The 14,678-nt window shown below is 35.4% G+C and overlaps 1 protein-coding gene across 1 annotated transcript; it reads left to right on the top strand.

The window, feature by feature from the left end:
- Positions 1 to 9,245: 9,245 nt before the first annotated feature.
- On the top strand, positions 9,246 to 12,614 carry LOC145956075 (uncharacterized). Its single transcript, XM_083071634.1, has 4 exons — positions 9,246 to 9,831; positions 9,892 to 9,998; positions 10,809 to 11,580; positions 11,824 to 12,614. The coding sequence occupies exons 1-4, from the start codon at positions 9,246 to 9,248 to the stop codon at positions 12,612 to 12,614; spliced, it is 2,256 nt and encodes a 751-aa protein (XP_082927760.1).
- The last annotated feature ends 2,064 nt before the right edge of the window (positions 12,615 to 14,678 follow it).

The raw sequence follows: 14,678 nt of genomic DNA, 5'->3' as shown, positions 1-14,678 counted from the left end.
TTAAAAATTGAATTAGAGTAAAATTCAACCTTATAAAACTGATGTATAAAATAATGATTGTTTTTCACTTGCTTACACTAATATGATCTTATCTTTAATTGATGTAAAAAAATTTATATCCTTAAATATTATTCGTGAGTGATCTGATAACCGTTCTTTTGAATGAACTGAAAATTCTACCAACAAAAAATATTAAAATTAATTTTAATATTATCTTAAAAAATATATATTAATATATAATTCAATCTTATAAAATTAAAGGATAAAAATGTTTTTATATACACTATTATAATTTTTATCATTTACTTAAGATATTGAATATTTAGCGACTCTTTAAAAGAGATACTATATACATGTGGCAGTGTGCAAAGAGATAATATACGCGTGGAAACATCTCTTTCAAAAAAACTCAACGAGTGGAATGTTTGGTTTCCTTTTTCATCTCTTCACATTCGTCAAACTTGTAATTTGTCTTCAATTTCCTGATTCTTTCATCATTCTCTACCGTGCATGCATCTTCATAATTCAACATCTTTGGAATTCAACAACTCAGGTATGGCACACCATCTTAAATTCAATAATTTAACGAGTTCATCTTCATGATCTTCAAAAAGTCTATGTGACTCAACACTGTCAAAATCTTCGGATAGGATGAATTTTCTCATAAACGTTTTCTTCTCTCTGAGTATGTTGTCATCTTCGGACATCATATGCAAACTTAAAACTAGCAAGTAATGCTTCAATCGTTGTAATGTGAAAACCATAATTTTCTTATGCAAAAAAGGCAATTATGTTACATGGATGAAAGTGTTAGAGAGCACTCAACGAAATCCATCCGATACAACCCGAGAGATGCTACGGTTGGAAATGGATGAAAATTTACAATGCTCGGATTTAGTTGGATTGTCCATTTTGAACCCGAAATCAACCAAATTCGATCGAGGATCAAGCTAGTTGCGATGGAAGCTTTGAATGTTAGTTTTTAGAATGTTTAAATTACATTTTAGAAACTATAAATCTATAATCTATAAATCTATAATGTAATTTTATATTATTTATATTTAAAAAAAGAGAGATATGTGTGTTTCTATATATAAAAATAAAATAAAATTGTGATAATAGAAGTCACAAAATTATGAATGACCAATTGACAATGTAGTAGAACAATTACGTCCTCGAAGATATATTAAATATAAAAAATATATGAAAAGAAAATTGATTTGTAGTTGAAGAGTAAAGGAATAAAAAAGAAGAATGGATATGAGCTTGTGTGATAACATTCTTATTAGTTATAGTCAATTAAAGATATAATTATAAATAAAAAAAAATAGGAATGAATTATATTTTTAACCATTTTGTAATATAATGTTTTAGGAGAAGTAATGTTTTTTTTTGTGAAATTTGAAAATGTGTAGTTCTTAGAATAGCTCCCCCTTTCATTTCTTTTCTTCTTCTAGTTCCCCAATAATCCTAGAATGGTGGAGTTAGTGTGTAGTAGTTGTTGTATACCTTTAGAGTTGAGGACCAATAATGTGAATGCGGAGTCTCGGGAACTTAAAACTACTCTCTTCTCCTTCTTCCTCTCCTTACTTCAGAAGCTCGAAATCGAGAAAAAGGGGGCTAGAACCTGATCTTGGTAGATGAATGTGTAGGTTTTCATGTTGTATGTGTGTTATGAATGCTCATTGATGCATAATTGTTTGAATGTTAAACTAATTTGCAAGAATACTTGGTGTTCTTAGTTTTTTGGAGATTTTTGTGGTATTTGAGGTTTTGGGGGGAAAACCTTGATTTTGTACCCAAATTCTTGTTATAAGTTGTTTTGTTGTTGGAAATTGATGTATTCTAGTTGTTCAGATGAGTTTTGTGGTATAGATTTGAGTTTGGAGCTTGTAGGAAGCTTGGTATGGAATAGAGAGGTTTGGAAACCCCAAAATCATGGGAAAAAATATGTTTTGTGTCATGAAATACCTCAGCCATTTTGAAACAATTGAACAACTAAGCAAAATTGGAAATGAGAAATAGGGATGTCTTTGGAAGGAAACAGTTGAGTAGAATTAGATATGAGAATCAAGAGTGTTTCTAGAAGGAATATGTTAAACAATTTTGAAATGGCTGAGCGATTTGGTGCTTTCCAAATTAAACTTTGTTGTCTTAATAAAAGTTGTAGCCCTAGATGTTATATTTCCAATGACTTTGGAATCACCTAAAAAGGAGTTCTAGAACTCTAGTATGTCCCTTTTTAGTGAGAAAAGGTTAAGTTGTCAGCATTTAGGTAAATTGTTGCAATTTTTATGATTTTCACCATAGTAGATGATGGAGTTAGAACTTGAGGTCTTCATAAGAGTTATAGATAATCCTTTTATCTTTCATATGAGATAAAGATGAGTTTGATTGGATGAGTGAAACTCCAATTGTATTGAGTTATGTGAAGGTTATCTTTGAACTATAATTGATTTTGATAAGTCGTATGTTAATACATGTTGTATGATGTATGATGATGATGACAAGCATTGATGTGCTATTAGGATTAAATTATCTAGCATTGATATGATATGTATGATTAATATGCTATAAATTACATGGTTGGAATGTTGAATAAGCATTGATATGCTATTATTGAATGAATTGTTGAGTATTGATATACTATACATGGATGAACTATCAAGCATTAGTGTGTTATTATTGGTTGAGGTGTTAAGAATTGATATGCTATACATGATTGGTGTGATTTGATCTCTATATGCATTGACCTAGGGTAATGTATATAGAAGATGTATTTTGATGTGTTGATGTTAAGAATGTTGTAGGCATTAAAACATGTTGATTGACTTATGACTAAAGGGGAGGATGTTGTTTAGAAAGTGAAGATCCTATATAAGGAATCTTGTTTTGGCACTCTAGGAGGCCAATTGTTGAAAACCCTCCCTAATTAGATGTGAAACTCTTAAAATGGATTTTGTTGAGTCTCCTATCTAGGTTCTTAATTAATGTGGAGTAAAGTATCCAGTCGAGGGCTACAACCCTTAATTGCTTACTATAAAGGTTGTGTGGTTCCTTGTAAATATTTAGTGGATTAACTCCACATGTAACCTTGTAATACATGTCAAAGTATGGTATGCCTATACCTAACTATATTATTCTTGATAGCATAACTGAACTTCCTAATGTAAGTGGTGATAACCGAGAAATCAAAAGTTAGGGACTAGTATCCCATTTTAGCTATGATTAAACGGATGCAATTTGGCATGAAAACGATTTGGTTGATTAGATAGGGTCAAGCCACTTAGACTGCTTTAATGTGTTAGGAGATCTTCGTAGATGAATACGTAACGACACATTAATTGAGGTGTATGCACATGATGTGTTGTTGATTGGTGTGTTCATATGCATTGGATGAGTATATTATTGTTTGATATGTCTTGGTGTGTAGCTTTCAAACATATTGGTGTTATGTTGTTTGGTGAATGTTATAAACCATGAGGTGTTTTGGTTGGTTTACATATTGGTGAATAGTATAGATGTTCTTTCATATACTAGTATGTTTTTGAAATCTAGCTTACCCTTGTGTGTTTTCCATGTGATTTGGGCTGTGTGATCATGATTTTTCATGGGAGTAGGACAGGGTTAACTGAAGTAGGCTTCATGAAGATGTTTTAGGGTCATTTTGGTAGTACAATCTTGTCTTGGACTATTTGTATGGTTTGTATAGTAGTATTTGATCAACACTTAAGATTTTATATTGTTTTATACTAAATGACTATATATATATTGTATATATTTATAGAGTTGTTCTTGGTTGCATTTATACTTACCTACATGTCACAATGTGCATATTCATGTATATTGAGTATAAAATCCTAAGAATATGAGTAATTTTGCTGTTAGTTAGTAATTCTATGAAGTGTAGTAGCCATAATAGGTCGTTTCACATTTATCTTATTTTTAAATTTTATTTTTGATCTTTTATATTTTGGTCATTTATTTTGTAAATTTAAGTCAATTTGATTATTCTAGAAACAATAATTATTTTAATTTTAAAATACAATTTTTTTTACTGATTCAAGATACTATCAAACTCAACCATACTTAAATGAAAAAAGAGACATAATAAAAAAGATAAAAGTTACATGGAAATGAATTCAACATACAATTGGAAAAATTAAAAAATTTAATATCAAATTATTTTTTTCTTGTTGATAAGATTTATTTTCTACATGATTCTTATAACTCTTTTGAATATAAACATTAATTAAGATTCATAATTTTTATTTAAAAAAATATAATAAAATAAATTTTATGTTTTAATTATTAAAAATAATTCAAAATATATTCTAAAATTGAATTATTATTTTAATTATTTTAATATTTTCAAATGATTTTTTCACACTTGCATATAGTTGATTGAAAAATGTTAAATCCTCTTTATAAAATGATCAAAAAATTAGTCAAACTATTGATAGTGAATATTATATTTTAAATTTTTTTAACAAATGTCACTTTATTATTCATTCGAAAGATGATTCAACCATCTTTGTTTAAATGTATAGCATCGCTCTAGTCAATTATTCTTACACTTAATAACATTGGAAGATGTGCACTTAGAACATTTTCAAATAATTTCTTCGCATTTATATTCATATTTACGAATAAGTTTTTTTTTTAAATGTGGAACCCACATAATTTCGTTACAATTCTTCACCACTTCCATTGTACAAAAACGATATAGTTATGTTGGGGCCACTCGAAAGTTATATAACTCGAAAATAATTTGTCACTCGAAAGAATGGATCGATAAAGCACCTCTCTAGGAAGAATATTAGAAACTTCTAAAGAAACGCAGTCTCGATAGTAACTCGAAAATGTAAAGAGTTGTGACTGGAAGGTTATAGCAGTTAAGGCATACCAGGTTAGTTATTAATAGCTGGATCGAGAAAACGCAAAATGGGACGAGCGGTTACAAGAGGTTACATTCTAAAACCACCCATTAAGCGTAATGGATGACGGTTATCTTTCCATAACGCACATGCACCAAATGAACCACCTTCATTTTGCTCTATAAATACAAAGAAATAGTACCTTCAGGGGGTCGGAAAAACTCATACTCGAACTAAACTCTCAAGCACTCTCCGCCTGCGCATATGGCTTTCATGCAAGGAATTGTTTTTGGGTATGACTACTTCTCGGCCATTTTTCTTTTCTCTTTATAGGAGTAGAATTAGTGTAGTTTCTTGTTCTTCTTTTAATCACGTAGTGGAATTGTATACTCTGATCAATATGTTTCAACATGTAATGTAATTTGATCACCATGCGAAATGAACCATGATTTGTATTGCTAATATACGTGTTATTCATTCTGTGCATTTGAGTATTTACATACATGAACGTTATTGCTTGATAATAATTAATGAATATTTAGAGACAAGCAATCATTAAAGCTTTCTACTCTGTCTCTTCTTGCATTACATTTCATAAATTCATTAAAACATTAAATACCTAAATTGAAACACTTTCTGTGCTAGTTCAAGTAAAAAGAATCCATAAAACTAATTCCACCGTAAACAAATTGGCACGCCCGGTGGGACCTTTATAATTGAACTAGTTTTAGGTATGCATGTTGTATGAGACTTAGGAGTGGAAGAACCATGTCTACGTCTAATAATAGGAGAGAAACGAACAATGATAATCAAGTAGATATAGAACAAGTAAATCCCAATCCTGATAATGTGACAAACATGACAAGGGGAGCAACATCTTCCCCTGTTGTGCTCGAAAATATGGCTAGGCAAACTAATGTGACTCAGGAACTAGCAAATGTCACTAGGGAATACCCATGGAGTATGGCACCAAATTAGCGGACTACCCAACTCGTACATGTCGAAATGCCAGTACCTTACTTAGGACCAAACCCACAAATGCACGTATCCCCACAGGGATATAATCCTGGACCAAACGGTTTGGGTTTTGTTATGCAAGACCCATATCAACATGTAGGGACAAGTCAGGAAGGTTCCCTGATTCGACAGGGTAGTTATGTACCTACTGGTATTAGTAATCAAGCCATGATGGCTGTTCGACAACAGATGGACCATAGTAATCATAACATGGTCAATTTGTTGTCAACCCAAATGCATAATATAATGACTCCTTTGTATGAATTAATAAACAAAATAGGAGATAAATTGGGTGATGGACCACCTTCGAGAGCCATGAGTGCAAATCTGAACGAGATGGAAAATCTAGGTGGGAATGGAATTTTTCATCAAAACGTAATTCGACCTAATAGGAATCCCAATGATAATTTAGATCAAATGGTAGAAAGAATACTAAACAAATATGGTTTCGAGGTAGGTCGAAACGAACGTCCTTATTTTGTGTCAGCCTTCCCAAATCACGTAACTCAAGTAGAACTGCCTAGGGGGACAAAAGTCCCAAAATTTTCGAAATTCGCAGGAGAATTAAATGAGTCTACGGTCGAACATATAGATAGGTATCTAGTCGAATGTGGGGATTTAGCGAACAATGAGTATTGAAAAATGAAGTATTTTCCGAGTTCGCTAACTAAGCATGCTTTTACATGATTTACAACCTTGCCTCCTAATTCGATAAATACTTGGGTTCAATTGGAAGGAAGTTTTCATGAACATTTCTTCAGAGAAGAAACGAAAGTTAGTATAGTCGATCTAATGAACGTTAAGAGACAAAGCCATGAAACGTTAGATGACTATTTAAATAAGTTCAGGCAATTAAAATCTCGATGTTATACTAATATACCTGAGCATGAATTAGTTAAGATTGCAGCAACAGGGTTAGATTTCTCAATACGTAAAAAATTGGTAAATGAATAGTTGAGAGATATGGCTCAGTTAGCAGAAAAGGTAAGAAGGATAGAACAAATTAAGTTAGAAAAGGAAAGATTAAGAAAGTTTGATAGGCTTGTTCGAAAAGAAAAGGTAGCCTATTTAGAAAATGCAGATAAGTGAGGATGCTAACTATGAGATTTCGAGTGAGGATTTTGAGGTCAACTTAGCAGAATTGCGTCCTGGTCCTACTTATCAATGTCAAATATTAAAACCAGGGGACAATATAGAAGGGAACTCGACTAGGAGATACAGTTTTGATGTGACTAAGGCAGACAAGATATTTGATATCTTATTAAAAGATAAACAAATTGTACTCCCAGAAAACCATAAAATTCTGTCATTCGAGCAAAGAAAAGGAAAGAAATTTTGCAAATATCATAATATGTATGGTCATTGGACTAATAACTGTGTGCATTTCAGGGATATGATCAAGAAAGCGATCACTGATGGTCGCCTTGCTTTCGAGGAAAAGTACATGAAAGTGGATATTGATCCATTTGCCGCTCACACTGGATATGTGGAACCTGTCTCGATGGGAATCAATATGGTTGAAGTCAGCATCGAGGATGATGAAAATATTGAGCCTATTTCTGATGAGAAACTCGAAGAATTGATGGATGATTTCGCTAAGGAGGAAGAACCTATCTATCCAAAAGAGGGAGATAGTTTGGTTGAGTTTCTGTCGAAGAAAAAGGAGGCTGATAGGGAGGTTATGTTGTGTCCTTGATGCAGTGCTATCTTCGACAGAGCTGCTGCTAAGGCTTTCGAAGAGTTAGAAATCATGAAGAGCTACAAATCTGAGAAACTTCGAGAGAAGCCTAAGCTTAATACTGGATCGAATGCTGGGTTGACCATGAGGCAGGTACACATGCCTCAGTATAATGCTCCGATGGGTAAGATGGAAATGTATAATTCATCGAAATTTGGCAATACTTTTGTGCCGAATGCAAATGTTCCAGTAGGCAAATGGAATGCCCCACCAAGGCCAATGGTTGGCAGAATGGGTCGGGGAAAGTAAGTGATGAATTATGCTGGGCATCCAGTGCAAGGAATTCCCAGAAAGTTCTCAAATGTATCTGCAGGTCCTGGTAGATTCTCGACTGGAAGTTATCGGCGTGGTTTTCGACAGCCCTTTAATAACTTAACCAAAACTCAGTGGAGGAGGCAGCAAAGGATGCGGAAGGCTACCTTTGAAGGATTCAGAGGAAACCATTTTTCGATCCCTGTACCACAAAAAGGGGAATCATCTCGAAAATTCCTCGAAGATGATGAGGATCTAATAACTAACTGTTTCAAGAGCGGTTTCGATGATTCCCTGGAGGATATCTGTGGGATAGTATCAATTCTGCCTTCTGAGTATGCTGGAGCCATGGAATCTGTCAACGAACAAGAGGATATCCATCGAGAAAATTTCTTCGATGGTCCTAATTATGAGTCCAAGATTGTGTGGGTTAATCAAATTTCGAGGGTTATCCCCAAATTTAATTCAGTTGTATTTGATTCCCCCACTGAAGAGATGAAAGGTCACCTTAAGCCTTTACTACTAACGTTGATGATCGAAGGGCACGAGGTGAATAAGATTTTGGTTGATGGAGGAACAACTGTGAATATACTGCCAAGGACAATGCTAAAGAGGTTTGGGAAGTCCACGGCCGACTTGAGGCCCCACAACATATTGATTTCAGACTATGCTGGAAAGTCATCATATCCTGAAGGCATGATTTTACTTGATGTTCAGATCGGAAGCGTAAAGAGAACTACTATGTTTATAGTAACTCCATCGAAAGCAAATTTTAATGTCTTTTTACGACGTGAATGGATTCATGGGGTAGGAACTGTCTCTTCAACTGTTCACCAAAAGATTTTCTTTTGGAATGATGACGAAGGTTTGGGAGTGCTCGATGCGGACGAAAAGGAATATGAGGTAGGTATGTACTTTGCGGATCAACAATTAACTGCATTTGCAAAGACCATGCCTTTTTATGCCTACAATGCTGGAGTTATGGATGAAGAAGAGGGGGCTAAGAAGATTTTCTGCTGGGATGTGAAACAAGGTTTTGTGATTCGAGCCGAGAAAGATTCGGCACCAATTGAAGAATGAAGGATGAAGATCCTTATTCGAGCTTTTTAGCTCGAATATCGGCCTACATGGCCGATCGAACGGCCAACATGGCCGAGGTAGGTCGAGAGAAGGAAGTAATGACGAATGAAGTTGAGATTGATGAAAATAACACGGCCACTTTGGCCGAAGAAAAACAAAAAACAAAAAAAAAGGAAATTGACCTCAAGGTCGGAAAGAACGAAGAAAAAGAAAAAATAATGAAAACTCGAAAGGACCAAGGGGTCGCAAAGGAAAAGAAAAATCAGAAAACAGAGGACAGAATGGACCAAGAGGTCGAAACTTCGAACGAAGATAAAAAGCAAGAGTCAGAGTTCAAATTAGATTGTATTTTCGATGATTCGCCATTGGGATTCGAAAGAGCAACCAATGAAGAACATAAGCTAGAATATCAAGACCCACTCGAAGAAGTTAATTTGGGAACTGTCAAAAATAGGAAAGTTACTTATGTTAGCAAGCTCTTGCAAGGAGAACTGAAGGAGGAATTAATTCGAGTTTTGCATGAATATAAAGACTGCTTTGCATGGGATTATGATGAAATGTCGGGATTAGATCGAGGTTTGGTAGAGCATAGGCTACCCATGATTCCTGGAAAGAAACCTGTCAAGCAAAGTCCTCGAAGGTTCGCTCCTGAAGTAATCGACAAGATCAATGAAGAAATCGAGAGATTACTGAAAGCAAAGTTCATCAGAACTTCAAGATATGCTGAGTGGATATTGAATGTCGTGCCTGTTATAAAAAAGAATGGAAAACTCAGGGTATGCATTGATTTTCGAGATCTCAACACAGCAACCCCCAAGGACGAGTATCCTATGCCCATTGCTAAAACTATGATAGATGCCGCTGCAGGTAATGAAATTATGAGTTTACTTGATGGTTATTCTGGATATAACCAAATTTATATTGCAGCTAATGATGTATTGAAAACTGCTTTTCGATGTCCAGGTGCTTTAGGCGTCTATGAATGGGTGATGATTCCATTTGGATTGAAAAATGCAGGTGCTACTTATCAGAGGGCAATGAATTTAATATTTCATGATTTAATTGGTAAGTTTGTACAAGTGTATATTGACGATATAATTGTTGGATCGAAACAAAAGGAGGATCATTTACGCCATTTAAAATTATCTTTCGAGAGAATGAGAAAGCATGGTTTAAAAATGAATCCACTAAAATGTGCTTTCGGTGTTACAGCGGGAGAGTTTCTGGGATTTGTCATACACCAGAAAGGGATCGAAGTGGATAGAAACAAGACTAAAGCTATCATGGAGACTAAGCCTCCATCGAACAAGAAAGAACTTCAATCTCTCCTAGGTAAAGTAAACTTTCTGAGAAAATTTATATCGAACTTGTCTGGCAAAACTAAAGTATTTTCTCCTCTTTTACGTCTAAAAAAGGAACAAGAATTTTGATGGAATGAAGAGCACCAAAAAGCGTTCGATGAAATCAAAGCTTACTTGGCTCATTCTCCAGTGCTTGCACCACTTTCTAAAGGAAATCAATTGAAGTTGTACATTTTAGCTAACGATTCGACTATTGTGGGCATGCTGGCGCAAGATGATGATAATGGCATCGAGAGAGTCATTTATTATTTAAGTCGAATGTTAGTAGGAGCAGAGATTAGGTATACTCCTTTAGAGAAATTATGTTTAAGTCTTTATGTCGCTTGTACAAAGTTGAAGTATTATCTTAGACCCTGTGATGTTGTAATATTTTGTCGAAGTAATGTTATTAAGTATATATTGTGTAAACCTGTCTTACATTCTCGAATTGGCAAATGGGCACTTGCGTTAACTGAATATTCATTAACTTTCGAGCCATTAAAGGCTACTAAGGGACAAGTAATTGCAGATTTTCTTGTGGATCACTCGAAAGAAACCAAAGAAATCAATTACTTAACCGTAAAAGCTTGGGAGTTATTCTTCGATGGATCGAAACATGAGTTAAGCACTAGGATAGGTTTGTTAATCATTTCCCCCGAAGGGATTCCAACTAGAATATCATTAAAAATAGACAAGGGATACTCAAATAATGAAACTGAATATCAGGCACTTATAACTGGACTCGAGATTCTCAAAGAGTTAGGTGCTAAGAATATGGTAACTCGAGCAGATTCACAACTCGTTATTAAACAACTAACTCAGGAATATGAGTGTTTGAATGAAAAACTAGTCGAGTTCAAAACTCGAGCTGTACAGTTGCTAAACACATTCGATGAGGTCGAGTTACAACATGTTTCTCGACATGCGAATACCATCACAAATGAATTGGCTCAGATGGCATCGGGGTACAAAGTAAGCAAAAAGCGTTTTGAATCTTTGATTCACATGCAAAATGAATTAGTATGTCAACTAGAAATGCTAAGTGTTAGCTCCTCGAGTCAACAAGATTGGAGAAGTGAATTGGTAGAGTACTTGCAAAATCCAAATATAAAAGTCGAAAGGAAAATTAAACTCCAAGCCCTCAATTATGTCTTGTTAAATAATGAATTATACAAAAGAGGTTTCGATGGAGTTTTGTTCAAATGCCTTGGGAGTCATGAGGGTTATATAGCTATGGCAGAAATACATGAAAGTATCTATGGTGCACATCAAGCAGGTGAAAAGATGAAGTGGACCTTGTCGAGAAAAGGGTTATATTGGCCAACCATGATTAAAGATTGCATTGAATTCGCAAAAATTTGTGAGGAATGTCAAAGACATGGGCCAATACAAAGGGTACCTGCAAGTGAATTGCATTCAATCATTAAACCCTAGCCATTTCGAGGTTGGGCAATCGACATAATAGGGCAAATACATCCACCCTCCTCGAAAAATCATAAATATATATTGGTTGCCATAGATTATTTCACAAAATGGGTTGAGGCAATTCCCTTGAAGGAGGTTGAGCAAAAAGATATAATTGATTTTGTCGAAGATCATATTATAACGAGGTTTGGAATTCCCCAAATAATTACTACTGATCAAGGCACAGTGTTTACGGGTCGAAAAGTTGCTCAATATGTTGAATCACGGGGAATTAAGTTGATAACTTCGACACCATACTATGCACAAGCAAATGGACAAGTAGAAGCCGCTAACAAACTTATTATTAGTTTGATTAAGAAGCATATCTCGAGCAAGCCTCGAAATTGGCACGAAACACTTGTTCAAATTTTATGGGCTTATAGAAATTCTCCTAGAGATGCCACGAAGACTACTCCATATAAACTGCTATATGGGCATGAGGCTATTCTTCCCATAGACATTAATTTACAATCAATTTATATACAAAAACAGGATGATTTACCCATTGAGGATTATTGGAATTTAATGTATGATGAGTTGATATCTTTGGAGGAAGAAAGTTTGTTGGCATTACAAAATATGGTTCAACAAAAAGAAAGAATCGAGAAGACATATAACAAGAAAGTCAAAGCACGTCGTTTTCGAGTTGGGGACTTAGTATTGAAAGTCATACTTCCCATGGATCAAAAATCTCAACATTTAGGCAAATGGTCTTTTAATTGGGAAGGACCCTTTATAATTGAGCAAGTATATTCGAAAAATGCATACGTGATTAAAGAAAGAGATTCGAATGTGAGCAAAGTAATGAACGGAAAATACTTGAAATACTTTCATGAAAGAGCATAATATTAAAATATTTGTACAATACAAAGAAAAATGTAAAAATCAAGGTTCAGAAATTTAATTATTACAAAACTTGGACTTGAAATATTTGAAAGCATTATAAGCCTCGTCCAAGCTTTGTCTTCGAGCAGCACACTGACTCTCCAAATGTTTCTTGTGCTCTAGAGTCTTGGCAAGTCTCGAAGAGATCACTTTGCCTTCATCCTTCAAGTTCTTCTAACGTTGAACAACCTCTTGACTTTGGGTCTTTAAGGTAGCTTGTTTCGAACGGAGGTTATTCAACTCATGCTGCAAGGCTTTGATCGACGCGGTGCAATCCACTTCCTCCTGCTGTAATTTCTTTAAAGCGGGGATCATCTCCTCGGTAGCTTTCCGGATGGAGAGCAACTCCTCGCGAAGTTTTTCGAGCTTGGCACGATCACCCTCGCTTTCAACTTCAATCTAAGCTACCTCTTGAAAGGTGGTAGACCACTTTGATCGAAGGTCCGAAGCAAGAGTGAAAGACTTAATAAACTCTTGCAGCTCAACGTGGATTGCAGCAGGAAGGTCAGAATAGGCGAGCAAATCTTCGACCATCTGTCCAACTTCGACCCTGAATTCTGGGTCGAGGAAGGCCTGATCCAGGTCATCTACATAAGCCTTCAACCTGAAAGATTCGAGCAAAGGTTGGAAAGATGGGGTTATCTTAGAGACTTGTTCAACTTTTTCTTTTTCTTTTTCTAACCCAGATGGACCACTCGTCCAGTTGTCAAGAACATCGAAGATGTTGTTGATATCCTCATCCTCTTCATTGAAAAAACTCATCAAGTCTAAATCAGTCGAAGGGATTGAGGAACGTGCCTGTATAGAAGATTCGACACCACCTTGGGTCGAAGGCGAAGCGGTGAAAGGTTTTGGAGACTCATTCGAACCGGCACAAAAAGAATTTGCAAGAAAGACAAACAATGTGTAAGAAAGAGGGTTTCTTTGAGAATTATGATAGAAGTTTAAAGATTAGAGGAATTGCACCTTTGTTTGGACTAAAGGGAGGTTTGAGTTCAAAAGAAGGGGCTTCGTCTTGCGAAGATTGGTGAAGAGTCTCTGTGTGCACCAGAGGTTCTGTTGAGGGAACCTTCCCTTCCTTCCCCTCATCAAGTTGAGGTGGAATCTCTATTGAAGCCATAATCGAGGCCATCTCGGCAACATTTAGTTGAGGAATAGTCAACTGCAAAGTTGGAGAAGTTTAAAGAAGGAACTAAGGGAAGATATAAAAAAGTGAAAACCGAAGAAAATCGAACCTGCTGAGATGCCCCAGTAGAAATAGGAGTGTTCTTCGACATCTCCCGAGAAGAGTCAAGTTGAATTATCTCGACATCCTGTAATCGATGAAGAAGCTTTCGCAAATCGAAGAAAGATGAAAACGGAAATGGGAAATCGTGTAAAAGATAAAATACCTTCGGGACAGATTTCATAGCACCCTTGAGAAGCTTCTCAAAAGGAGGCTTTTGAGTCTTCTTAGGATGAGGATTCACTAGTTTCCCCTTCCCTTTGTCTTGTTTCTTCGTAGTCGAAACCTGAAATGAAAATAGTTAGGGTCGAAAGATAAAAGAAATGTACAACTAAGACTAAATTACTCACAGTTTTCGTACTTGATGAATCAGCCTTTTGTTTTTTAGAGGTTTCAATGCCCTGAGAATACAACAAGTATTAGGAAAGGAAAACAATGCGAACACGCGAATCCAAAAGTCAATCAAAAAGAAAGATCGAAAAGAATGGTACCTTGGAGCGCAGTGAAACCTTGTCAGAAGCAGTCTTCCTCTTTCGACTTTTCAATGAAGACCCCTTATCTTCATCTTCATCACTTTCCCAATTGGGAGTCTCTTCAGCATGTTGAGGAACCCGTTGGGGGATAGCAGCTACATAATACAAATCAAGGATGAGATAAGTGTCAAATGAAATTCGAGAAACTTTCTCAGTTAAGAGTATTTACCAGGGGGAGGATTGGTATTATCGACCCAACACAATGGCCACCATCTTCTTCGAGGAAAATTGTACAGGGAACATCTCGCATAGGTAACTCGATTCTTT

This window comes from Cajanus cajan, chromosome 3 (genome assembly GCF_000230855.2).
Source record: "Cajanus cajan strain Asha chromosome 3, NIPB_CcT2T_4, whole genome shotgun sequence".
NCBI classification, from domain to species: domain Eukaryota; kingdom Viridiplantae; phylum Streptophyta; class Magnoliopsida; order Fabales; family Fabaceae; genus Cajanus; species Cajanus cajan.
This window is presented reverse-complemented; position numbering and strand designations above follow the sequence as displayed.

Bases quoted from the DNA above. Each gene is read 5' to 3' on its own strand.
- LOC145956075 (XM_083071634.1), top strand. From the start codon at position 9,246: ATGGACCAAGAGGTCGAAACTTCGAACGAAGATAAAAAGCAAGAGTCA. The intron at 9,832-9,891 runs GTAATGAAATTA...TTTATATTGCAG, and splicing joins TATGATAGATGCCGCTGCAG to CTAATGATGTATTGAAAACT. The intron at 11,581-11,823 runs GTGAAAAGATGA...TGGTTGCCATAG, and splicing joins CTATGGTGCACATCAAGCAG to ATTATTTCACAAAATGGGTT.